Source organism: Molossus molossus, unplaced genomic scaffold (genome assembly GCF_014108415.1).
Source record: "Molossus molossus isolate mMolMol1 unplaced genomic scaffold, mMolMol1.p scaffold_m16_p_3, whole genome shotgun sequence".
NCBI lineage: Eukaryota > Metazoa > Chordata > Mammalia > Chiroptera > Molossidae > Molossus > Molossus molossus.
Window position 1 is genome coordinate 124900232 of NW_023425366.1, and position 25672 is coordinate 124925903.

A 25672-nucleotide genomic window follows, 5' to 3' on the forward strand; every position below is an offset into this window, starting at 1 on the left:
TTTAGATGATAGTGTCTCTTCCCCTGAAAATTGCTCTAATTGTACAATTTCTCTTTCCCATGGAAAAAGCAAAAGACACTGTGCTGTCTAGCAAAGAATGTCCTAAGTTAAATGCCTTCTGACAAGTCTGGATCCCCACAGTTCCAGACCCTTTGTACATACCTCTGTTTTCACTTTTAGACTACAGGGAGGAGCCACTAAATGGTGAATGAAGGAATATGCACCATGGTGACTAGGCAGGAAGGATGAAGTGTTTGGGGAGCCTGTTGTGCTCCAGGAAAGGCAGGGGAGTAGTGCTTGACCTAAATCTCTGTGGCGTTTAGATACATAGCTTAGCTCTGCAAGTGCTTCCAGGCTGGAAGTAGAAACAGTCCACACAAGTACAAGTGGATTTTTAATATACTGTGTATAAAAATCCAGCATATACAACCCATGGTAGTTGCAGTTGCTGCCTCAGCTCTTTTCCAGGTCGTCCACCAAGTAGGGTTGAGTGTCCTTCAGGGCCTGAAGGAGCAGATCTTTGCAGGTCAGGTTCCAGGCTGGAGCGAAGCTGTAAAGCTTCCTCATCTTCGCTGGATTGGTGGCCTCTGCCCGCACTGCCTGGTACTGCTCCTCTGTCAGGACCTTCTGGTACAGGGCATCCAGCACCCCATCCACGTCTGTGACCCGCTTAATGAGGGCTTCCCTGTGCTGGTCCATAAAGTGCGGTGCTGGGGGAAGAAGGGGGTAGAGCAGATGAGCTGGTACCCAGGGTGGGAGCTGGGGCTTGTTCCTGCTGAACACTGCTTTCTTCAGACATTGCTCTGAATGCACCCTAAGGGGTGGGGCTCAGGGTGGGCAGCCCATGGACTCCAGATGTGGGATGAATATAACTTTTGTCTCCCTTTCTCCTCACAACTAGGCTTGGCCCAAAAGGGTGTGTGAGTAGGTGGGTGAGTGGGAAGGGTGGGCCCAGCCTTGCGCTCTCCTGGTGCTCCTGGCTGCGGGGACAGTGTGCAGGGGTGTGGTGGGTGGGGCTGATGAAGTGCCCAGGCAGGTGAGTTTGGGTGTGGTGTGAAGGCCTCACCTGACTTGGCTGCCATCTGGGGAGGAGACTTGAACCCTGCTGGTGCAGCTCCAGGACCTATAAGGAAATTAGTGGTCCTTTTCTATTAATCTCCAGGCTCTCTGGGGTCAGGGGCCCCTTGGTCAGGAAGCCAATCAGGACCAAGGGTGGGAAGCCTCCCCTCCCAGTAGAAGTTTTATTACAGGGTAGGAGGAACAGAAAGCGAAAGAGCCCAAGGGGCAAATGTTCAGGTTGGGGTTTGGAGGTTGGGAGTAGGTGAGGGGATCCGGGAGGGGGCTCGCTCACCCTGGCTCGCTTTCTGCAGCCGTTCCGCGGTCTCCTGCATGCCCATGTCGCGCAGCAAGAGGGCAGTGAGCTCGGCGGCATACGCCTCCAGGTAGTAGCTGACGAGCTTGTCCGTGAGGTCCACAGCATCCATGGGCAACAGTGCCCCCCGCGGGATGCGCCCATAGCCCTCGCGCAAGGGCACTGAAAGCAGCTTCAGCTTGAACTTCTTGAGCTCGTCGGTGGTTAGGTCCTCCAGCGCATCCAGGATGGCGTCGCGCGTGCACCCCATGGTTCCGGGGTTCCCTGCCACCGCTGTGGCTCACTGGGGTATCCACCAACCAGGAAGTCTGCTCTGGGGCGGAACCTGTAGCTCCACGCCTCCGACTCGCCTCAGCCCCAGCCCATTGCCCTTGAGCGTAGGTTAGGTCATCCTAAACTTCCCCCCCAGGCCTCAGGTGTCAGTCCCTTGGCAGGGGGCTGAGGGACCGGAGACCAGACGGGAGAGGGAGGGGCTCGTGGGTGGTGCCTGTGACTCCAGGCTTGCATTAGCTAGCACAGACCAGCAACTCAGTTTACTGGAGTGCCAAGGCTTAGAATCTTGGAATTCTAGAGCCCTGAAATCTCTTTCTCTGAACCTTAGTATCCTCTCTCACATGTTAGAGGACCTTAGAAGCAGAATTCTAACAGCCAGAACCTTGTAGCTCCCCAAATTCCATATAGTGGAGGGAAATGAGGTGTAAAAGAGGGGCGAAGAAGAGCTGTGTGTGCTTTATCTCAGCCTCAGTTTCTTTATCTGTAAAATGGAAATAAAGCTCATCCATTTAGTAAACATTCCAACATGACATGGGCTACCTGATGGCTCCTGAAACCTTGCCAAATGCTTCCTGGGAGATCCAGGATTTGGTCCCAGGAGTGGAATTTCTTGGGAAGTGATGACAAGACATTTGTAATGGTTGAGAAAATTCTCGATGGGGGTGGAAGTGGGGTGGGAAGTCATGGGTGGAAAGTTACTCTGGGCCCAAGGGGCTTGACCCAGAAGAACAGGTGAAAGCTTGGGGATTGGAGCCCAAGCTTTGCCAAGAGTCCTTAACTTGCTCTTGACGTGGCTGGGAAGGCCCCATTGGTCTGGCCCTGTGGACCTCACCAGCCTTGTCTTGCACCACTTCCTGCTCTCCCTCCATCTTGAGTTCCAACCACACTGGCCTCTCAGTTCCTCAAACGTGCCAGGCTCCTTGGCTTCTATAAGTTGTTCCCTCAACCCGGAAATCTGTTCCCTCACTCTTTGCTCGACAAACTCTCGAGACTTTAGGTCTCAAGTTAAATGTCACTTTCTCAGGGGGACCAGGCTTGGAATCCCTCTCAGAGTAGTTAATATCACCTGCTACCTATTTGTAGTTTTCATAGCAATTGTGAATAAATTGCAACTAACTCTATTTATTTAGCACCAATCTTCCCCGTCAGCCTGTAAATCATGCCTGTCCACATCATTGTTACAGCCACAGCATCCAGAACAATGCTTGGCCTATAGTAAGTGCTCAATAAATTCTTGTGGAATCAATAATGAGTGAATGGGCCCAGTGGCTCAAGGGAGAATACTAGGAACTGTAAGGTGTGCCTTTCTTCAAAGAGAGGCAGCTTCCAAGAGCAGGACTGTGGTTAGTTTGAATTCTGGCTCTCCTTCCTAGGTGGGTATTGGGAGTCCTTCATGTTTCCGTTTCACCTGGGCTGTAACAATCACCATTCTTTCCAGTGATGTGATCCTGACATATTATACATTTATTTGGCAGCCACCTCCCCACCAGACTGAGTTTCATGAGTGCAGGGACATTGTCTTTTTCATTGCTGAATACCCAGCTTCAAGATTGCCTGGTACACAGTAGATGCTCAGTGAAGATTTGCTGAATGAAGCTTTGTTACCTGCAGCATGTTGTATGTAACAGCTTCCAGAAGGGTAGCAGGCCCTGCTCCCCATCCTTGTATGTGTTGCCCCACATGGGCTGGGTAGTACTATGTGCTAACGTCCTCACCATGGGTGGCATTTGTGGTCCAACAGCCAGTGTTCCCTGGCTCATGGCTGTTTATTATTGTGTCTGTTCGCTGGTCTTTGTCCTTTCAGAATCTCTCATCTTGTGCACTGTGGCCAGAAGGCTACATCTTCCTAGCCCACACATCGATCCTGTCCCTGCCCTGCTCAGAAATCTGCTATGAGTCTGTGTCTCAGAATCAAGTCCAAGCTCCTTGGCTTGGCCTTAAGGCCTTTGCCTACCTCCTCAGCATCACCTTCTACCATGTTGTCCTCTAGCCCTCTGCACATGTGGTACTTGCAGGGTACTTGCTCCCTGCTTGGCTCTTTTTCCTTCCTGGTCTGCTTTGTGGGTTTCTGCCTGTACTCCAGAGTTCATCAAGAGTCACTTTTTGCCCTGGCTGGTGTGGCTCAGTTGACTGAGCGTCGTCCCATGTACCGAAAGGTCGTTGGTTCGATTCCCAGTCGGCACTTGCCTGGGTTGTGAGCTTGATCCCCAGTAGGGAGTGGGCAGGAGGCAGCCGATCTATATTTCTCTTTCACATTGATGTTTCTTTCTGTCTAAAATTCAGTAACAACATATTTAAAAAGAGAAATGTAAGCCCTGGCCGGTTTGGCTCAGCGGTTAGAGCGTCGGCCTGCGGTCCGGGGAGACCCGGGTTCGGTTCCCGCTAAGGGCACGTACCTGGGTTGCAGTTTGTCCCCGGCCCTGGTTGGTCGTGCGGGTGGCAGCCACTCGATGTGTCCCTTTCACATCGATGTTTCCCCTCTCTCTCTTCTTCTCTCTCCCTCCCACTCTATCTGTACAAAAAATGGAAAAATGTCCTCGGGTGAGGATAAAAAAAAAAAAAAAAAGAGAAATGTAAAAAAGTCATTTTTTGTAAGAAACAGACATTGTAGTCCCTCTTTAGGCTGTAGTCTTTCACGTGCATTATTTCTAAGCCTTACAACAATCCCTTTTGGAATAGGGATTAGTAGCTTCATTTTATAAATGAGAAGACTGAGGCTCAGAGAAGTTGAAGGACTTGCCCAAGGTCATGTACCTGAGGGGGATCATATAGCTTGTCTGTCTAGGCTTCTCTGTCTGTCCTCTGTCTAGTCTTTCCTGTTGATTTTTCTGTCCTCTGTGCAAAATGAATTATTGCTTGGCCATGCCCACAGGATGCCCCTACTATGCCTCTGCTGCAGTGTCTATCACACAGTGTGTCTATTCGCTCTGCATTCCCCACCGGATTGAGCTCCTTGAGGCCCCTTTCTGGTCCACAGCACCCAGCACAGGGCTTGGCACAGACTCAGCCTTGATAAGTCTATGCGATGACAAAAGAACCCTAGAATCTAGAATCATAGAAACCTGCTCTTTTCACATTTGGTAGATTCTTAGAAGATTTGTGTGTTTGAGCCATAGAATTTTAAAAACAACTGTCCAGTTTATCCCCTGCACAGAGTAGAGTCCCCTTGGCCACATGGCCATTGACTACATCACTTGAACCCTTGTTTGGATGAGGTGACCTTAGCTTTAAGTAAAACCAATGTAATACATTTCAACCGAACCTTTGGGGCTGCAGGAAATTGCACCTGGGGGAGTGTGTGTCATGATTAGGAGGAGAGGGTGGGCTTCTCATACTTGGCTTTCTGGGGACGAGGGGGCTAAGGACACACCACTGTGACACTGCACCTCTTCTGTTATTCCTGCATATCACCACCCAGGAGCCTTTCTTCTGGGCCAGCTTGCCCTTGGCATCCGATCCCAGTCACATTCCTGCTCACATATGCAGACTGAGACATGGGAGAACCTGACTGTGTTTTCACCTGACCTCACCTCAGAGCAAGTGCTAACACTTTGGTGTGATGTCGCACGGAGGTAACGGACAAAGAGCCAGGGACACACAGCTGTTCCTCTCCTGGAGCTGGAAGCCTCCTACAGTGGCTTCAGGCTGGAACTCAGTGGGAACAAGTTATACCTTTTGATAGGTGCCAATGCTCTGTGAGAACACTGTAGACTCTGAACTCAGAACAACACAAGTTTTTTGAAGAACGTATCTTATTCTGCAAATAGATATTGAAGATCTACTAGATGCCCAACTCCATGATGGTGGGAGACAAATAATAGTAAAAGCAGCTTTCATTTTGTGAATTTATTATGTTCCAGGCACTGTCCTAAGCACTTAACATTCATAATCTCATTTAATTCTCCCAATAACTCCATGAGGTATGTGTATTTATCCCACCTTACAGAGGAGAAAACAGGTATTCAGAAGTTACCTGGAAGCTTACATGGGTAATATCTAAGAAAACAGATTGCACCATGTTCATCTGACTCCTAGGCCTAGGTTCCAACCACCATCTTAAAGTCCCAGTGTCTGTCCTCAAAAGTTGACAAATTGCTTGGAGAGATTATGTATATGGAAATTTATGCCTCCTCCAGACTGTCCACAAACACCCTTAGGAGGGCAGATATTGCAATAATAGTAATGATAACATTAACTTCCTCCTCTTTGCAGAATGCTCTAAAAATTATAATGCACATTCAGAAGATTGTGAAATAGTGGGAAAGGCAGGAAGTTAGGGTTGTCAGACCCACTCAGATTTGATTCTCAGACCCTCTGCCTCTAAGCTGTGTGACTTAGGGAGGTCACAGCCCCTCTCTGGGGTATGCATCCTGTGTCATAAATATAATCACCTCACTGAAGAGGTCAGTAAGTTGCCCAGGGTCCCCCAGGGTGGGGACTGCCAGGTGGTTTTGCCCTGGGAAGGTGGAGACTAGAAGCCTTGGGCTTCTCTCTGGGAAGCCTTGGTAGTCATTGCTCCCTTGCCCCCCTTTTCTGGGGGAAGTCTCTGGTCTGAGCTTTGAACCCTGGCAAGAAAGAACCTCCAGTCTTACCTCGGGCCCATCCTTGCCCACTGGTCTAGAGCCAGAGCAGTTGGTGGTAAGATGCTTCCTGGGCATGACCCTCTACCCAACAAAAGTAACCCTTTCATTGCTGGAGTCAGATTGCTCCTTCTGGGGCCAGAAGGACCACAGACTTCCAGGACACTGGGCAAGTCACTCTGCATCTCATGGCCTCCCTGTAAGATAGGAATAATGAGGTCATGAGGTCACAAGTGAAGATATGAGATTATAAGTGGATCAAGAATGGTAAGTGCTTGGAACAGGCCTGACACATAGTAGGTGGCTTTGTCATTATTAAAGTTTTTGAGCCTCAGTTTCCCGATCTGTGAAGTGGGGAGGATGTTGTTGACCTTACAGGGTTGTAGAGAAGATTCATTGGCACAATTAGTAATAATAATTGTAATATCAATAGCCAACATTTAGTGAACATTTCCTATGGACTTGGCCTTGTTCTAAGAGCTTTACACAAATTAGCTTTGATACTAATCCTTATTTTTTCAGATGAGAAAGCTATGTTAAGTCACTTGTCCAAGGTCACACACAAGGGAAGAGCTAATCTAGCAGTGGCAGTCACTGCTTCCTAAGCACTTTGGTACCAGCACACCATCCCATCCCGGTGTTTATTTAGCAGTCCACCGCCTTAACCACTCGGCCACCTAGTCAGCTCCTGGTGTTTATTTATATTGTCTAGTTTAATTCTCATGACCACCCAGGGCTGGTATTATTATCCTCCTTATCCTTATATTGTAGCTGAAGAGGCTGAGGCCCAGAGAGGTAGGTGATTTTCCTGAGCTCGTGATGTCAGCATTCAAGACCTGCTTCTGCAGTGGTCCTGATTGGGGATTTCTGGCTTTTGCATTTATCCAGTACAAGCAGCTCTCATCTCTTGCTGCACTTATCACTCTAGCTCAGCGGTTCTCAACCTGTGGGTCGCAACCCCTCTGGGGGCCGAACGACCCTTTCACAGGGGTCGTCTAAGACATAGAGTAGCAAAATTACAGTTATGAAATAGCAACAAAAATAATTTTATGGTTGAGGATCACCACAACATGAGGAACTGTATTAAAGGGTTGCGGCATTAGAAGGTTGAGAACCACTGCTGGCTCTTGGGAAACTCTCCCTTAGGACAAGCTAAAATCTGTCTCCTCTGAGCTCTGTGGACGCTAGCTCTGCCTTAGGGTCAGCAACACTTTTCCTCATCTCCTTCCCTAGATATGATTTCTGGCCCCTTCTTGTCCTCCAACCTGTTGTAGACAATCAATGTCCCTTCCATGGTTCAGACCTGGCCCATCTACAGAGAGGGAATGAGTTGTCACCTCCCTGTCCTGGGTTCCCAATCCTATTGTCCAAAACCTTCAGTTCCAGCATGGCAGCAGAAAAAAATGACAGGTGAGATCCACCTTTGGGTTGACTATTTTGAGCCAAAGTGAATTGGCTTGTGGTTTCAGAGTTTAGCTCTAGATATGCTCTTATCTCCAACCCCCTCCTGTTTGCCAACCCAAGGCTAAATCTGAGCCACCAAAAATGGCAGAGAAAATCAGAGACGTAGAGATACCGTGGGGAAGTCAAACTTCTCTGAATTTCTCAGGGTTCTAGTAAAAAGCCTTAGCTTCCTGAAGCTGCTCACATATCATGAGAATTAAATCTGGAGTAATTTGTATAGTTAATTGTTCCAATTCAAAACAACAACAACAAAAACTCTTTATCTCTTCCTGAGAGGCCCAAATGATTATAGCCTGAACAAAGTTCCTAGTGTTGTAAGGTGTCAGCGAGATAACCAGAGACGCACAGCTGAATTGTAAAGGAGCGCTTTATTACATTGGCGGGCTGAAGGGGGGCTCTCCCCAAATCGACAGCCCTGAGCCTTTTTTGTTGTTTGTTTATATAGACACAAATTATTCAGAAAAAACCCCTACCTTCTTGGTGTTGCTTTGGCACTGTTAAGGGAGGGAACTGATAGAAGGGGGGTGAGAGCAGCTGTTGGAGGTCAGGGCGACCATTAATTTTTTTTTTCTTATCTTTTTTCTGAGTTTCCCAAAGCCATCATTAACCCTTTATCTTTATAGTTTTTTTTTTTTTTTTTTTTCAAGGCCCTTATGTTTATAAAAAAAATAATCTGCCAGGGTGTGTATGTACAGTAACTGGGTTCAGAATGGAGTTATTATATCCCCACTGGTTTTATGTATATGTCAAATCATTGAACTTTTTTTTTTTTAAATTAAGGATATAAATTTTGTCTCTGTATTATTTTTGAATTATTGGCATAAAAATAGCAGGTTTTGCCCTGGCCGGTTTGGCTCAGCGGTTAGAGCGTCGGCCTGTGGTCCTGAGAGACCCGGGTTCGGTTCCTGCTAAGGGCATGTACCTCGGTTGCAGTTTGTCCCCGGCCCTGGTCGGTTGTGCAGGTGGCAGCCGCTCGATGTGTCCTTTTCACATCGATGTTTCTCTCTCTCTCTCTGTTCCTCTCTCCCCCCCCCCACTCTACCTGAACAAAAAATGGAAAAATGGCCTGGCCGGTTTGGCTCAGCGGTTAGAGCATCGGCCTGCGGTGGGGAGAGACCCGGGTTCGGTTCCCGCCAAGGGCATGTACCTCGGTTGCAGTTTGTCCCTGGCCCTGGTCGGTTGTGCAGGTGGCAGCCGCTCGATGTGTCCTTTTCACATCGATGTTTCTCTCTCTCTCTCTGTTCCTCTCTCTCCCCCCACTCTACCTGAACAAAAAATGGAAAAATGTCCTCGGGTGAGGATAAAATAAATAAATAAAAATAAAAATAGCAGGTTTTGCCTAGTGCCACACAGAGTCCTCCCTGTTTGAGGAAAAGGAGATCTAAACCTTGCCTGTTTTGTATTGTTGGAGGTTATATTTAGGTGGGAGTATGCAAGTCCCTTGCCCTTGGATATCCCCCAAAGTTAACTTGGGCTGGTCCCATGTATAGTTGTCAGCATTTGGGGCCTGGAAAATTGCCTTGGAGAGGCCTGGCCCTATATAATAAGGTGGCCCCAAATTTAGGCATAATCAGCAGTCAGCCCCTATGTCCTTCCTGTGGCCTAATAAAGGTCTGGCTATATGAGGGTCTTTGTTTCTCAGATAGCCCTTAGTAATATATATATAGTTTACAACCCCAAGATGGACAAAAGTATTTATTTGAATTTAAGCAACTTGTGCTGACTGTATCGCTCCCTGAGCATATATAGATTCCTACCCCTTGAAGTCCCCATTTTCACATAGATGTCCCATAACCCCAGGGTAGGGGTCCTTCTATATGACATCAATTTTTAATAATATTATCTGTGCCTATGGTGCCTCTAATGAGGTCACATAGGTTGAGATTGAATATAGGCTTTTTTTATCCCCTTTGTGGTGACATTTTTTAAGACCCCCCTCAATAAGTTTTTAGATCTATAAAGATTTCCCTGAACAGTTATGACCAGAAAAATTAGAGTCTTGATAAATGTGAGAGTCTTATTTTTAAAGGATCTGGAGAGGCCTGGACCGTCTATTTTGTTATTTCCATCTTTAGCCAGGAACGGTGCAGACAGACGGGGATGTCGTTGACCTTGACAGCCGTTGGTGCAGGCAGGATGACAGTGTATGGTCTCTTCCAGGCTGGAGTTAGTCCCTGGGTGGTGAATTTTTTTACCCACATCGAGTCCCTGGGCTGGAAAGGGGGCACAGGGTCCGAGGTGGGCATAGGCAGGGCATCACAGATGTGTTTATGGATGGCCTTTTGGGCAGACTACAGGGCCTGCAAGAACTGGGGAGGGCGAGGGGGAGCAGAGTGGTCCAGTTTTTACTGGTTTCTAAAGTAACTTTGGTTAAGATTTCCTTTAAGGTCCTGTTTATGTGCTCTACATGCCTGGAACTCTATGGGTGGTAAGCATAATGGAGTTTTTAATTCATATTTAATCCCTTAGAGATATCCTGTGATATCTTCGGTACAAAGGTGGGGCTGTTGTCTGATCTAAGGGTCAGAAGTAGCCTAAATCTGTTACTCCCTTTATTACATCTTAGACTGTTATTTTACTATCAGGGGCAAGCTCTCCCTCTCTCAGTGTCCTACTTTTTTTCCCTTTCTGAGTATATTTTTAATGTCTTGTTTTCCTGTAATATGCATGTTTCCTTTTTTTATTTTTTAATTTCCTCTGTATAATCCTTTAAAAATGTTTTTTCCTCTTTATAATCTTTTCCCAGCTTGTTGATAGACCTTCTGTGACTTTTCTAGTCCCTCCCCTGACATGAGCCTGAGAGCCTCTCCGGAGTTCAGTGAGCTTGGTGTAACCTAAGTGGGTGGGCTGGTGCAGCTGGTTGACTAGTCCCAGAGCCTCTGGGACTAACAACTTCCCATCAGGCAGTGTCTACTATCTATTGATTTTTTTATGGCTGCTTTTGTTTGGCTAAGTCATTTTTTGACCTAGTGTCTCTGGAGAGGCCCCACTGGTTTTAGGTCTGCCTCTTAAGCTTTCTGATCTGCAGCAGATCTTCCTTGTTCCATTAGAGAGCCTGGATTAGGGCTATGAGTTCAGCCCATTGGGCTGAAGTTTCCCTACTTAATGACTATGACCAGATGACACAATCCAGAGTTATTATTGTTGCTCTGGCATATCTAATTTTTTTCCCTGGAAATAGCTATTCCTGTCCATCGGTGACCCATACCTCATATAATAATGATGGCAGTGGGACATCCTTGAGGTCTGGGAAGGCCATCTGCACCATGTCGATTACCTCCAGGCAGTCCTGCAGAGGTTTCTCCGGGTCATCGTCTGGAGGCAGGCTGGCAGGATTGATGGCCAATGTCTTGTGGAACTTGATGCGAGGGCTGGCCTGGAGTGGCAGTGGCCAGCAATTGAATGATCTCTGGAGGAGATCATGTCTGAGTAGCAGGTATGGCACTCTGGCAGGACCAGAAATGAATGAGTCACAGTATTTTCCCCAAGGTCTATAGTTCTCTTTGAAGTCCAGAGGTAGGTTAGGGCCTCGTTGGCTTGGTCAGGACTGAGTCTGCTGCACCAGTATCTACTGGGAAACTAACTAATTTGTCCCCTATTGTCTTATATTATTTTGGGCTCTGGAGGGCTCAGTTGGAAGCCCTGTCATTTTTCTAAGTTAAGGATGGCTTTTTATTTTGTTTCTCTATACCTGACTTTGTCCTTGTCTTTTTTATCCCTAATCGGGACCTAGGCTTGCTGTCCTGACTCTTCTTTGTTTTCCTTTCTAGGGTGATCCTTTTCTATGGGCCCTGTTTCCCCTAAGGCTGTTATTATTTTTGCTACTCTATTATTTTGTTTTTCCCTAGGGGTGTCTTTATCATTATATTTATTTTGAGCTATTTTAACCAATTGGGCCTTTAGGCCTAACAGGAGAACATGGTGAAAAGTGTCTAAGGAAGCCCTCCCTGGCAGTATTTGGGTCCCACCGTGGGCCGAGTGATGGGAAAATTTTCTCTGACCCCAGGTTTTCAAAAGGATGCAGGAAAGGGAAGCGTTATCCTAGTGCACATATTTATGCAGGGCAGAGTGTTTTTCAACTCTCTCTAAGAGCCTTTTGCACCTGCGCCCAACTTCCTAAAGTTAACAGCTCCATAGGAAACCTACGTTGTTGCGCTCATTGTCGCCAAACCCGCGGGTCCTCCTGGCTGGCACTGAAAGAACATGCCCCTTCTGTGGCCTGGCCGCCTTCCCTGGGGAACCCTGTAGGCCCCTGCGGCCTCTGGGTGAGTGCCTGCGCGCCTGCCTGCCACCCCCCACTCCTGTTTCCCAGGATAAGGGGCTCTCCACATTGGACCCTGGTCCTGAGGCACGGCGGGGAACTCTGCACCACGTGGGATGTGCACAGTGGCCCACCGGCAGGGACAGCCCCTTTCCAGCCACTCCCTCTTCTCAGTACATCTGCCGCAGCCATTTGTGTGTTGCGGCCCTGGTGCGTGGGGGAGTTTCGCCTCCTCTGAGGAGGTGGAAGGATGGGGTTCCATCCCTATAGATTAACAGGCAAATAATCTAACATATAGGATTAAAAAATATCTAGTGTTTCCCTTAGAATCTGTCCATTTGATAAACTGTGCACTTTGTTGGGGCCTAGAAACCTGTCATATTTCTTGTAAATTGGCCATAGAAACATCTGCTCCTATACCTAAAATATCTTTAAATTTCTTTCTATTCAAACTGAGCTCTATTTCCAGCGACCTTGGGTAATTAGCTGTGCCCAGTAGGCTCCGTCTGTGGGGCCGAATCTTCCCTCTCCCCGCCATTCCCTTGATAGCACTTTTCCAGCCGCCTGATGCGGTAAAATTACAATTTGTGCTACCCTAGTTTCAGGTAAAACTCGATTTTAGTGGTTTGGGCCATAACTTTTATTTCCCCCAAATAATCAGAATGAATAACTCTTAGGTAACACTTGGAACATTTTTATAGTGAGACTACTCTTTCCTAAGATTAAACCTCCTGTTCCATTAGGTAGTGGCCCATAGACCCCTGTTGGAATAGCTTGTGGCCCCATCTCTGGTGTTAATACCTATCGGGCGGTGGGGCAGAGGTCCAGTCCTGCACTCCCTGAGATCCCAGAATGCAGTTCTGGTTTCCACCCCGGTTGGAACACCTGAGCAGGGGTGACAGACATCTCCCCTACTGTATGACGGGGCTGGGGCTGGCCCTGCCCGCCTTTTCCTTGCTGGGGTCAAGTGGTTGTCTTTGTGGTGAGGGCTCTGCGCCTCTCTGCAGGGCTTACTAGCATTCTCATAGGCAAGCTGTTTAACTATTGATGTGCCGGCCCCTGAATCATTTATTATTCTGTTAACTGCCTACTGTAGCAACCGAGCTACAAAATCTTGATATGGCTCTTCAGGTCCTTGTCTGATGGATGTAAGATCTAGTGAATTCTCTCCTTTTGTTGGGAGCTCTTTCCAGGCTTTTAAAGCACAGATATTAATCACAGCTGGAGGGAAGGCAGTGGGGGAGTCTTTAAGGACTCCCCCTTTCTTGGCTTTTGCCAAGTTTTTTTTTACCACACCCTGTTTCTCTACCTTATTAGTCTCCTGCACTGGATTAAGGCAATTTTTAATTAGGGACCAAAGAGTAAATGTTTGTGCCGGAACCCTGTTCAGGCCTTTTGCTGTATCTCTGCCTCGCAGGCACTGCCCTACCTTTTCCCAGGTTTCTCTTGGGGCCCAGTTGGCGGCCCACTACTAGTATTTGTGCCCTGGTCCGGAGGGCATGGCTCTTTAACTATGGGGGTGGATGTCTCATTAAATCAAGCTATTGATGAGTAAAGGGGAATGGTCCGGGTGTCGTGGCTCCCCTGTGACCTGATTCCAAACTGCCTGCACTAACTCAGGGTTAAAGGATCCCATGTCAGGCCAGCCCACCCCGAATGTGGGTCAATTTAATTCACAGAAGGTCCTTAATTTTCCTTTAGTATTTTTTTTAAATTTTTTTTATTTTTTATTCTCACCCGAGGACAAACTGCAACCGAGGTACGCGCCCTTAGCGGGAACTGAACCCGGGTCTCTCAGGACCGCAGGCCGACGCTCTAACCACTGAACCAAACCGGCCAGGGCATCCTTTAGTATTTTTGTGCCCTAATCAGAACCTTCCTCAAATCCTTCTCTAAGAATGTTTACTATGCAACCCAATGAGGTCTTCTGGGCACTAGGGCTGTTATCCATGATTAGACTAACTGTAACAAAATTGAGGGAGACACAGTAGGGAGGAGAACGAGGACAAAAACAAGGGAAGACACATAAGACAGAAACTTTTTGCTTTGTCTACCTGGACGTTTCCTTCATGGAGATTTAGACGCCTCTTGGCATCGGCAGGCCAGTATAACCCCCCCGGCATGAATCAGGTTCGCAGGTGGAGACCAGAATGTCCCCAAGAATCTGATACTGCCCTTAGCTTTTTTTTCATCCTCACCCGAGGACAATTTTCCATTTTTTGTTCAGACAGAGTGGGAGGGAGAGACAGGAAGAGAGGGAGAGAGAGAGAGAGAGACATCGATGTGAAAGGGACACATCGAGTGGCTGCCACCTGCACGACCAACCAGGGCCAGGGACAAACTGCAACCGAGGTACGTGCCCTCAGTGGGAACCGAACCCGGGTCTCTCTGGACCGCAGGCCGATGCTCTAACTGTTGAGCCAAACCAGCCAGACTGCCCTTAGCTTTATGAGGTCATCACGGGACCACAGGTAAGGACTTATACAGGCTCCGTAACAAATGTCGTGGAGCACGGTCACTCACACACAATTACATTCACACAGTCACATTCACACATCAGAAGTTCCTGGGAAGTGATCAGACTCCCCTTCCGCCCCAGCGGCAGGCCAAGGAAAATGTCTTATCCAGTAGGAACAGAATAAACCCCACCTAACGTCTTAGGGGGATCCCGGAGAGGAGAGTAAGCTGCATCCGGCCCTCTCACTCTCTCCCAGAAAGACCAATCACCCTGAACCTACCTCCGGAGGCTTTTTATCAGGGCTCCTTAAATCTTGGCATCTCCCAGCCGCTCATTGGAAACCTAAGCAGGATCTTTGGGGCCCTGGAACGTCTCAAGGGGTACTCCCCCTAAAGAACTACAGGTATCCAGTGGCTGGACCAGGAGAGGCCATTCATCCTAGGCGTCTATGCCCTCATGCCATGAAGTACCAGGGATGTCACTGGGGCCTCCAAATGTTGTAAGGTGTCAGCGAGATGACCAGAAATGCACAGCCAAGTTGTAAAGGAGCACTTTAGTACACTGGTGTGCCGAAGGGGGGCTCTCCCCAAATAGACAGCCCCGAGGCTTCTTTGTTGCCTGCTTATATAGACACAAACTATTGAGAAAAAAACTACATTCTTGGTGCTGCTTTTGGCACCGTTAAGGAGGGGACCTGATAGAAAGGGGGTGAGAGCAGCTGTCAGAGGCCAGGGCAACCATTAATCTCTTTTTTCTCATGGTTCCTCTGAGTTTCCCAAGGCCATTATTAACCCTTTATCTTTATAGTCTTCTTTTGGGTTTCTCAAGGCCCTTATGTTTACAAAAAAATGAGTCTTTCAGGGTGTGTATGTGCAGTAACTGAGGGTCAGAATGGAGTTATTACACTAGGTGCCAGGAAGCCTGGAGTAGCTTCCTAAGAAGGCCAGCATGCAACATGCAAAAGCTTCAGGCATTCAAGAAGAAATGAGCCCACCCTGGTTGGTGTGGCTCAGTTGGTTGGGCATCCTGCCATGCACCAAAATGTCGCTGGTGCAATGAGATGTTTCTCGCTCTCCCTCTCCCTTCCTCTCTCACATAAAAAAAAAAAAAAAATTAGCCCTGGCCAGTTTTGCTCAGTGGTTAGAGCATCAGCCTGCGGTCCAGAGAGATGGGGGTTTGGAGGTTCCCGCTAAGGGCACGTACCTCGGTTGCAGTTTGTCCCCAGCCCTGGTTGGGTAGTGCGGGTGGCAACCACTTGATGTGTCCCTTTCATGTCGATGTTTCTCTCTCTCTCTCTCTCTCTCTCTCTCTCTCTTCTTCCCTCCCTCTCTCTCCCTCTCACTCTATCTGAACAAAAAGTGGAAGAATGTCCTCGAGTGAGGATAAAATAAAAAATTATAATTTTTTTTAAAGAAGAAGATATGAGCCCACAGCTTAAAGACAAATCCAGAACTTGCAGACTTGTCATAAAATTCAAGATGTGCAAGGAGCCATCTGACTCCTGGGGAGATTTATTTACCTGCCAAAGAGTTGGAGTAAGAAGACCTTTAAGGAGAGGAAGGGGTCAGAGGCCTTCTTCCCCTTTATAAGCAGGAAAAATAAGTCTTGTTGCTCACCTATGGGGTGTCTGGCTACTCTCACAGGACAATGGACCTGGCTCTCATTGCATCATCCTAGGGCACAGGGGGGCCCAAACATTGACTACTTACTGTAAGGTATTTAATGAGAAGTCTGTCTCTGATCCAGAACACCTTGTGTGCACATTTGGGATAAAATGAATATTAAAAACCCAAGAGAAAGGCAAAGAGAGAGTCCAAGGGGAAAATAAAGAGACTAAACAGAAACAGAATTTCTGAGAGAGAGAAAGAGTGGTTGAGGGAGAAAGAGCAAATCCCGGTAAAGGCTGAGAGAAAATGGAACGAAGGCCAGAAGAGTTTGTGTGTTGATGCCTTTTTTTTTTTTTTTATCCTCACTCGAGGACATTTTTCCTTTTTTTTTGTTCAGATAGAGTGGGAGGGAGAGAGAGAGAGAGAGAAACATTGAAGGGAAAGGGACACATCGAGTGGTTGCCACCCACGCGACCCAACCAGGGCTGGGGACAAACTGCAACTGAGGCATGTGCCCTTAGTGGGAACCAAACCCAGGACTCTCTGGACCGCAGGGTGACGCTCTAACCACTGAGCCAAACTGGCCAGGACTTGATTCCTTTGTTGGGTATTTATTGAGCACCTGCTGTGTGCCACACACTTAATTAATTAATTCTTACCCGAGGATATTTTTTCCATTTATCTCTAGATAAAGTGGAAGGGGTGTGTGTGTGGGAGGGGAGACAGAGAGAGAGAAACATCTATGTGAGAGAGACACATCAATTGGTTGCCTCCTGCACAATTCCAACCAGGGCCGGAACGAACCACAACCGAGGTCCGTGCCCTTGGCCAGAATTGAACCCACGAATCTTTGGTCTGTGGGCAGACGCTCTAACCCCTGAGCCAAACTGGCCAGGGCTGTGCCTCACACTTTAAGTTGGAGACAAGCAGTTATATTCTGGTAGGAGGAGACAGACAAAAAACCAACAAGTTAAATATATTGCATGTCAGAGGGTGATACATGTTATGAGGGAAAGCAGGGAAGGAAGATGTAAGATTTAAAACTGGGGAGCCAGGAAAAGTCTCACTGAAAAGGTGACATGGGCTGAAGATCTGAGTGAGGACAGGGAGGGAATGGTTTGAGTTTCCCAGACGAAGGGGATGGCAAGTGCAAAGGCCAAGGCCGGGCGAGCAGCGGGTGAGGGGTGAGAGATTAATGGGGTCAACTGGGCAGAGTTGTAGGCCACAGTGAGGACTTTGGCTTTTATTCTGAATGCAATTTAAACAAATTTCAAGGATGAGAATACAGGAAGGCCTCAGGCTCCCAGGGCAGAATCTACTTCTGGGCTGTAGGCTCTGGATTCAGTTCATTCATTTAGTCAATGGTCACTCTATTATTTATTTTTCAAGCATTTAAGGAGGCCAACTCTGTCCCCGGGCTTGTGCTGAGCTCTGGAGAGACAGAAAAAAGACTCTTCCTTCAGCTCTGGAGGAGGAAAACCTTTCAGGGTGGTGGTGGTGGTGGTGGTGGTGGGGGGGGGGGGGGTGAGGTCCTGTGCCCCTGCACGGGGAGATATTACTGTTAGTGTGACTTTGAGAGCTATAAGCTTGGGAAATATGTGGGTGACAAGCTGGGGAGGGGCCACACTTGGGGAAGGGGGAAGCTGGAGATTATGGAAGTAGAGGTGGGGGAGAAAGGGCAGACCAGTCTCTTCTCTCTGGTATGGAGAGGCCATGTCTCCTGCTGGCTCTGAGCTCTGGCTTCATACTGGGCAGGGGAGGGGACAGTTGGATGGGCCAGGACAGGTGGCCTTGACATGTGTTGCTTGTTCCCTGACCACTCAGCCTTCACTTTTAGAACGGCTTCCAGAAATGATGGGAGGCAGAGGCAGGGCAGCTAAATATAGTCTTGGGGCCAGGGCTCGGTCTGGGAGGATCTGAATGCTATTCACTGCTGCCCATCACCTGTGGTGTCCACTGCTAGCTAGCTGTCCTGGTGAGTCCCCTGTCCTTGCTTTGAGCTTGTTGCTTGCCTCTCACCTATCTTCAGCACAACTCTGACGCCCCTGCGGTTAGTTAGGCCTGACTTTGAGCCTTCTGGAAGTCTCTTTTTGCCCAAGATCTCCAACCAGACCCGTGAGTCCTGTGGATCCTGTGGGCCTGGAGATGTGGGGGAGGGGAGGGCTGGGAATCCTGGGGGGATGAGTGAGGGAGGGGAGGACTTGGGAGCTTTGGAGAACCTGGGGCTAAGACAGGGGAAAGGCAGCGGGTAAAACTGTGTTTGCAATCCGGGTCCGTGTTTAGAACTGGATTGAGACAACGTCCCTGATACGGGATATTGCTGGGGCTGGGGCTGGGCTGGGTTCGCGGCTCCGCTGAGCCTCCCTGACTGACCTCTTCTGTACCCAGGCCCGCCATGTCTGCTGCGCCCGGCCTCCTGCGCCAGGAGCTGTCCTGCCCGCTGTGTTTGCAGCTGTTCGACGCCCCGGTGACAGCAGAGTGCGGCCACAGCTTCTGCCGCGCCTGCCTGAGCCGTGTGGCCGGGGAGCCGGCGGCGGACGGCACGGCGCCCTGCCCGTGCTGCCAGGCACCCACGCGGCCGCAGGCGCTCAGCACCAACCTGCAGCTGGCGCGCCTGGTGGAGGGGCTGGCGCAGGTGCCGCAGGGGCACTGCGAGGAGCACCTCGACCCGCTCAGCGTGTACTGCGAGCAGGACCGCGCGCTCGTGTGCGGCGTGTGCGCCTCGCTGGGCTCGCACCGCGGCCACCGCCTGCTGCCCGCAGCTGAAGCCCACGCGCGCCTCAAGGTGTGGGGCCCTGCGGCCGCCGGCGGGTTCGGGGTCGTAGGGGATTGCTGGATGGGCAGGGCCCGTCGCGGGTTGCTGCACTGACTCTGACCTTCAGGGCCGGGGCGCCGGCGTTGCGGGAGGGCGAGGCGGCCAGGGAATGCGGGGCTGCGGAGCTGCAGGCGGGGCCGCAGGAGCGGGAAGCGTTCGGGACGTGCGCAGGGGCGAGCCCGGGGGGACCGGCGTGGCGCAAACTTCGGTTTTCCGGGCATGCCCGGGCACGCGGCTTTGTGCGCAGGCGCAGGCTGGCACCCAGGCTCGAGACAAGACTGTTTAACTGGTTGGACCTGTTAGTCCTCAACGCTTCCAGAGCCCACACGTAGTTGTGCGCACTCCGAGGTTTGCGATTCCCACGGGGGCCCAGAAAAGAAACCTAGACCTTGGCAAATGGAGACACAGGCGCATATTGGCTCGCCCATGCCATACGTGTGGCAAATCACAGGAGGTTATGTGTCTACACAGGCCCAGCAAAGTCTGTCATGAAGCCTTTATTGTGATGTGTTAGAATAAACAACAGGTGCAGGGGCAGGAGGAGGAGGAGGCTGGAGGCATGGAGGGGCCGTGAAGAAGCTGCCATCGTCTTCTCAGGGCTGGTGGTCCCGGTGGGCGTCTGCAGGTCATCTCTGCCCACAAACACCAGCATTGCACTACATTTCTCCTTGGCCCCCAGACTTCTTGAGGGGATAGACCCCAGTCCTCAGGCTCGTATTCGGGGCCTCCAGACTCCCCCAGGGACCAGCCTCACCTCCCTCCCTCCAACCTGCCTGCGGTACACGGTCAAACCCATGCAGGCTGGTGGCCTCCTAGTCCAGAGCAGGAGGCTCCAACTCCCAGGAGCCTCCCACTCAGGCTCACCTCTGCTGCAAACCGTGTAACTCCTAACCTCGTCCACTCTTATCTGTGAAGAGATAACAGTGTGTGAAATGAGACAGGGCATTAGGAGTCCAAGGAGCCTCCAGGGGACAAGTGGGGCAGGATACAAATTGCCAGGATATACATAGGCTCAGCCCTAAGTGTCAGGGAGGGACTGGCCAGAGGTCTGGAGGAGGGGAACAGGACCACTGGGGCGGGACAGGAAGGCTGGGACCAGACTGGATGCCTAGGCTTTTGGAGAGGAAGAGGGGCTGGGTCCAGACTTGACCATGTGCCAAGACTCAAGAGTAGTTGAATAGGATCTGACAGACACGGGAAACTCACGCGAGTCCCCGAAGCTATGCAGCCTCCTCCTGCCTGCCCATGTCACACAGGCTGATTGCGGTGAGCTCGGCGTTCTAGTTGTCTCAGTAGAAGGTGACCAGCTTGTCAGTGAGGTCCAGCGTACCCCCGTGGGGTGTTCCTCAAACCTTTGCAGAGCCGCGCCGCCCCCAGCTTCAGCCTGAACTTCTTGAGCTCATCTGCGGTCAGGTTCTCCAGCGCCTCCAGGAGGGCATCGCTTCTACCTCCCCCTGGCTCAGGTTTGCCTTCTCTGAACCTGCGATGGCCATGCGCCCAGCGCCACCAGGCCCATCCTCTCCTACAGCAGGCGGGGCTGTCACCCTGGAGGACCTCCTGGAGAGGATTGTCCTGGTGCAGGCACCGAAAGCCCCACAGGTCAATCCAGTGGCCCCACCCAGCAGGCACTCAACAAACAGCACCTAGTGGCTCTCCCAGTGTCCCTTAGGGGAAGTGGGGGGAGGCTGCACATTTGGAGCAAGCATAGGTGAGGTACAGATGACTATTCCCATTCTGCAGAAGAGGAAACTGAGGTTGGAAGCTATGGAGGCAGGAATGGAAAACTCATTCCAGGGCCACGCACCTCCCAATAGAGTAGCTTTGGCAGGAGGTATTTGGAGCTCCTAAATCTGCATTTCAAGAACAAACTGGTAGCCCATGGTGCGCAGGGAGGCTGATTGGGGTATTTTGCTAATATTAGTTCTGCTAATGAAGCCCAGGTGAAGCCCAGGATCGGAGAAGGTTGCATTTCTACTTCAAACATCCTACACTCACCCTCTGAAGACTGCAGGGGCCAACTCCATACCCCTCTGGTGGAGGAGACCCAATCACACTTGTGTTTGTTGTCCTCACAAAGACCTGTGCTGGGGGGCTGACTAATGAGAGGATGGGCTCAGGCTAGAGAGGACTTAACCTAAACCGGCAAGTGGAGGTGTTCTAGACATCAGGACCAGTACTGGTAAGGGCCTGAAGACCTGCAAGTGGGTTTGGGGAGTGGAGGAGGAGCTGGCGCTGAGGCTGAGTTGTAGAGGGGGAGTTCAGATTGGGGGCCGCTATGTCTGTTCTTTATGTCTCACCCCCAGACGCAGCTCCCACAGCAGAAGCTGCAGCTGCAGGAGGCCTGTACGCGCAAGGAGAAGAGTGTGGCTGTGCTGGAGCATCAGCTGATGGAGGTGGAGGTGAGGGCTCAGCATGGCAGAGCCCGGGGACTTGGGGTCCAGGCTAGGGGTCCCCAGCCAAGTGCTTTTGCCTGTCTGCCCTCCCAGGAGACAGTACGTCAGTTCCAGGGGGCTGTGGGGGAGCAGCTGGGCAAGATGCGGCTGTTCCTGGCTGCGCTGGAGGGCTCCTTGGACCGCGAGGCAGAGCGCGTGCGGAGCGAGGCGGCGGTTGCCTTGCAGCGGGAGCTGGGGAGCCTGAACTCTTACCTGGAGCAGCTGCGGCAGATGGAGAAGGTGCTGGAGGAGGTGGCAGACAAGCCGCAGACTGAGTTCCTCATGGTGAGCCTGGATGACCTTCCTTCTCTGCCCCTCAGGGTTCAGGCCCCAGATGCCTCATCCCACGGTCAGGCAGGAAGCCTGAGGTCTGGAGAGGGGCAGAGACAAGCCAGGGTCACACATGGAGGAGGGGTGAGCCCCAGGGCTGCTGTTACAGTTGTCTAGGTTGGGTACTGCACTAGGGCACTATAAGTGGCACCATTCATAGAATAGACATTGTAGGTTTGTGTATGTCTTAGGACAATCTTCTACTACGTACAATTAGTTTCTTAAGGAAGGAGGTATCTTTTTCTAATTTACACAGATAAAGAGCTAGGGGGTGGGCTTGAATTTTGTTGTGTTTTTTTTTTTTTTGGCTTTTCTAATTCTTCTTGACCCTGCTCAGCATTCTTGGAACACCTCATCCTGAGAAGTCTTCAGTGTCCTTCCTGCCTGCCTCACCTCCATTTTCTTTTTCTCTCTCCCCAGAAATACTGCCTGGTGACCAGCAGGTGAGATCAACCTGGTCCTGCCCGTTTCCCCAACTTGCCCTAGTCTTCAGGGACACTGGCTGGCTCACCCTCTACTCACAATATGCCTGCCTACTCCCATTCAGCCCTCCACAATTTCCCTGCACGGTGGTTTTCTTTTTTTTTTGCAAGTTTTATTAATTTATTTTTGTTACAGATGTTTCTCCTTTTTCCCCCTAGACACCCTCCTCCTGATCCCTCCCCCTCCCCAGCATTATTGTCTATGTCCACTGGTTACCCATATGTGCATATAAGTTCTTTGGTTTACCTCCCCCCTGCCCCAGAGTCTGCATGGTGTTTTGAACATAGAAACTAACCTTCTCCTCAGGAACCTCCCAGACAGAGGTGGGCAGGGACACAGGCGTCAGTGCGCGCTCTGTGCTGCCCTGGAGGGAAGGGGGGGGCCAGGTGGGTTTCCAGAGGAGAGCACCACTGAGCTGGACCTGGAGGAGTGAGCTGGAGTTAGTCAGGGCAAGAGCTGGCCAAGAGCACTGCGGGCAGAGGGGGAGGCAAGATGGTGCTGGCATAGCAGGGGCAAGCTGTGGAGCTGAGGCTCGGACCTTATCCCACCAGGACTTTAAAACAATTCTGGTAAATGTACATAAAATAAATTTGACCTGTTTTTTTAATCCTCAACTGAGGACATTTTTCCATTTTTTGTTCAGATAGAGTGGGAGGGAAAGAGAGGGAGAGAAACATCGATGCGAAAGGGACACGTCAAGTGGCTGCCACCCGCACCACCCAGTGAGGGCCAGGGACAAACTGCAACCGAGGTACATGCCCTTAGCGGGAACCGAACCCGGGTCTCTCCGGACCGCAGGCCGACGCTCTAACCGCTGAGCAAACCGGCCAGGGCAAAATTGACCATTTAAGCCATTTTTTAGTGTACATTTTAGCTTCAGTGTCATTAAGTGCATTCATGTTGTTGTACAACCATCACCACCATCCATCTCCAGAAGTTTTCATCTTCTAAAAAAAATCCTCACCTGAGAATATGTTTATTGATTTTAGAAATTGAGAGAGAGGGAGAGAGAGAGAAAAACATATTGATGTGAGAGAGAAACATCAATTGGTTGCTTCCCATACGTGCCCTGACCAGGAAATGAACCCTCAACCTTTTGGTGCAGTGGACAGTGCTCCAAGCAACTGAGCCACCTGGCCAGGGCCAGGACTTTTCGTCTTTCCGAAATGAGACTTCAGCAGAGGATGTGGAGAGATCCTGGAACCCCCACAGCCCTGTCCTCCTCTCTTCCTGGCACTGCCTCTTGCCCTCCCCCTCCAGGCCTCCCCGGGAAGTCCATTCACAGACCTCCCCACACCTCCCACCCCCAGGCTGCAGAAGATCCTGGCAGAGTCACCACCACCAGCCCGGCTGGACATCCAGCTGCCTGTCATCTCAGATGACTTCAAATTCCAGGTGTGGAGGAAGATGTTCCGTGCTCTGATGCCAGGTACTGGGAGGGACAGATTCCGGGCTTGTTCGCAACTGTGTGGTTGATGGGAGGCCGCAGCCACACAGAGAGGCCTCCCTCCCAATCTCAGCTACGAAGGTCATTGAAGAAGCGCTCATTGCCCCTTCACCTCTAGGGTGTCCTTTGTACCCTCGTACCTATGCTAAGAGAAGGACCTTTGAGGGTATGGGGTCTATAGGTGGGTGACTGACACGGAGAGGGTGCTGCTTACAGGAAGGGTGCTGCTGCAGCTGCAGCAGGGGAGGCTGGGGCTAGGCGTGAACCCCGTGTGATCATTGACCAGTCTCTGCCCCTTCTGCACAGTGGAGATGATAATCCCTGCTGACTGGGGCTGAGGGTCTGCAGACGAGCCCTCGGGACTGGCCTGGGCCAGACTCTGACTCTGGTGACCTGTGGCTGGGGCAGCCCAAAGGCTCAGCTCCTCTCCCCAAGAGCTAGAGTACATTGGGGTGCTACCGTTTACAGAGCTTCAGGACACGTACACATGGCTGTGCAGCCCTTGCTGCCTTGGGGGAGGTGGGGATGGGGGGACCTCTGTTTTATCCAAGAGAACACTGATGCCCAGAGACTGGGTCAAGACTGACTGAGGTCACAGCAGGTGAGATAGAGGCTGCCCAGGGCAGGCTTCCTGACTGTCTCCTACTGTGTGACCTGGGCCTTAGGTGGTGAGTTTTATGTCTGTATCACCTTCATCCACCTACAGCCCTGGGAGGAGGCAATTATGACCTAAGTTTATAGCTGAGCAAACTGAAGCTCAGAGAGGTGCAGTCTGTGCCCCCAACCAGTAAGCAGAGAGGGGTTCACCCCCCAGAGGGGCGGGAGGATTAGAGAAGAGGCTGGCTCATTAGTTGGTTGTGGGAAAAGGCTCCGGGCGGTTAACACGCAGGGGCCTGACTGGTCTCTCTGGCAGTGGTGGAGCTGACCTTTGACCCGAGCACCGCCCACCCGAGCCTGGTGCTGTCTCTCTCTGGCCGCCGCGTGGAGTGCTCGGAGCAGAAAGCGCCGCCCGCCGGAGAGGACCCGCGCCAGTTCGACAAGGCCGTGGCGGTGGTGGCGCACCAGCTGCTCTCTGAGGGCGAGCACTACTGGGAGGTGGAGGTGGGCGACAAGCCGCGCTGGGCCCTCGGTGTGATGGCCGCCCAGGCCGGCCGCCGAGGCCGGCTGCACACTGTGCCCTCGCAGGGCTTCTGGCTGCTCGGGCTGCGTGACGGCAAGATCCTGGAGGCGCACGTGGAAGCCAAGGAGCCGCGGGCACTGCGCAACCCGGAGCGGCGGCCGGTGCGCGTCGGGGTCTACCTAAGCTTCCGCGACGGCGTCCTGTCCTTCTACGATGCCAGCGACGCGGACGCGCTGGAGCTGCTCTTTGCCTTCCACGAGCGCCTCCCTGGTGCCGTGTACCCCTTCTTCGACGTGTGCTGGCACGACAAGGGCAAGAACGCTCAGCCCCTGCTGCTGGTGGGGCCGGAGGCCCAGGAGGCTTGAGCTGCCGGCCGGGTTGAGAGTGCAGGGTTGGGGGGAGGACGGGGCTGGGGTCTCCAAGAGTTTTGAGAAGTTGGGGGTTGGCATGAACAGGGGCTGCCAGGGAGGGGTTAGGTGGTGGTGGGGAAGGGAGGTCTAAAGTCCGGTCAAGGAGGAAATCTCAGTTTGGGAACCAGGAGGCACAAATGTTCCAGGAAGAACTGAGGTTGAGGGAAGGAGGGAAAAGGGCCAGGGGCCTGGGGAGGACGAGGGAGGAGCTGGAGGACTCTAGAGTGAGGGGCATCCCCTGCAGCCTCATTCCTCTCCTGGAGGACCTGGGGCAGGCTCACCAGACCGGAGGGCCTTTCACTTAGTGTTCTACTGAAGCAGGCATTAACACCGCCTCTTCCAGGCACACTGCAGGGACTTGGCAAAGCACAGAGAGATGGCTGAGGTTCGATTCAGTCGGTCCAGGGCGGGCCAAAATGTGCCTTTCTAACAGGTTCCCAGGAGATGCTGATGCTGCAGGTCACCCTTGGAGAACCCTGACTTAGGTGCTCATCAGATGGCTATCAGCTGCCAGGCATAGAAAATCTAAAATACACCCCTCCATTCAGCAACCATGCACAGCTGCCAGAGCCCCCCAGCTTGTTTCCCTTTCCCTTTGGGAGTGTTTTCTGAGTGTCTTG

At 51.1% G+C, this 25672-nt stretch overlaps 2 protein-coding genes across 3 annotated transcripts; one reads left to right on the forward strand and one right to left on the reverse strand.

Moving 5' to 3' along the window:
• Positions 1–396: 396 nt before the first annotated feature.
• Positions 397–1667, reverse strand: LOC118642512 (apoptosis-associated speck-like protein containing a CARD). 2 transcript variants are annotated; one of them, XM_036280321.1, is made up of 3 exons: positions 1352–1667; positions 1067–1123; positions 397–710 (listed from the first exon to the last, which is right to left on the reverse strand). In XM_036280321.1, exons 1-3 carry the CDS (start codon positions 1620–1622, stop codon positions 454–456), a joined length of 585 nt encoding a protein of 194 aa, XP_036136214.1. In that variant the 5' UTR covers positions 1623–1667; the 3' UTR covers positions 397–453. The 2 variants fall into 2 exon arrangements, with proteins under 2 accessions (XP_036136214.1, XP_036136215.1); XM_036280322.1 differs by lacking the exon at positions 1067–1123.
• Positions 1668–17939: 16272 nt separating this feature from the next.
• Positions 17940–25034, forward strand: TRIM72 (tripartite motif containing 72). The gene is made up of 7 exons (XM_036280123.1): positions 17940–18130; positions 18404–18800; positions 21134–21229; positions 21317–21547; positions 22013–22035; positions 23386–23504; positions 24436–25034. Exons 2-7 carry the CDS (start codon positions 18411–18413, stop codon positions 25005–25007), a joined length of 1431 nt encoding a protein of 476 aa, XP_036136016.1. The 5' UTR covers positions 17940–18130; positions 18404–18410; the 3' UTR covers positions 25008–25034.
• Positions 25035–25672: the final 638 nt, after the last annotated feature.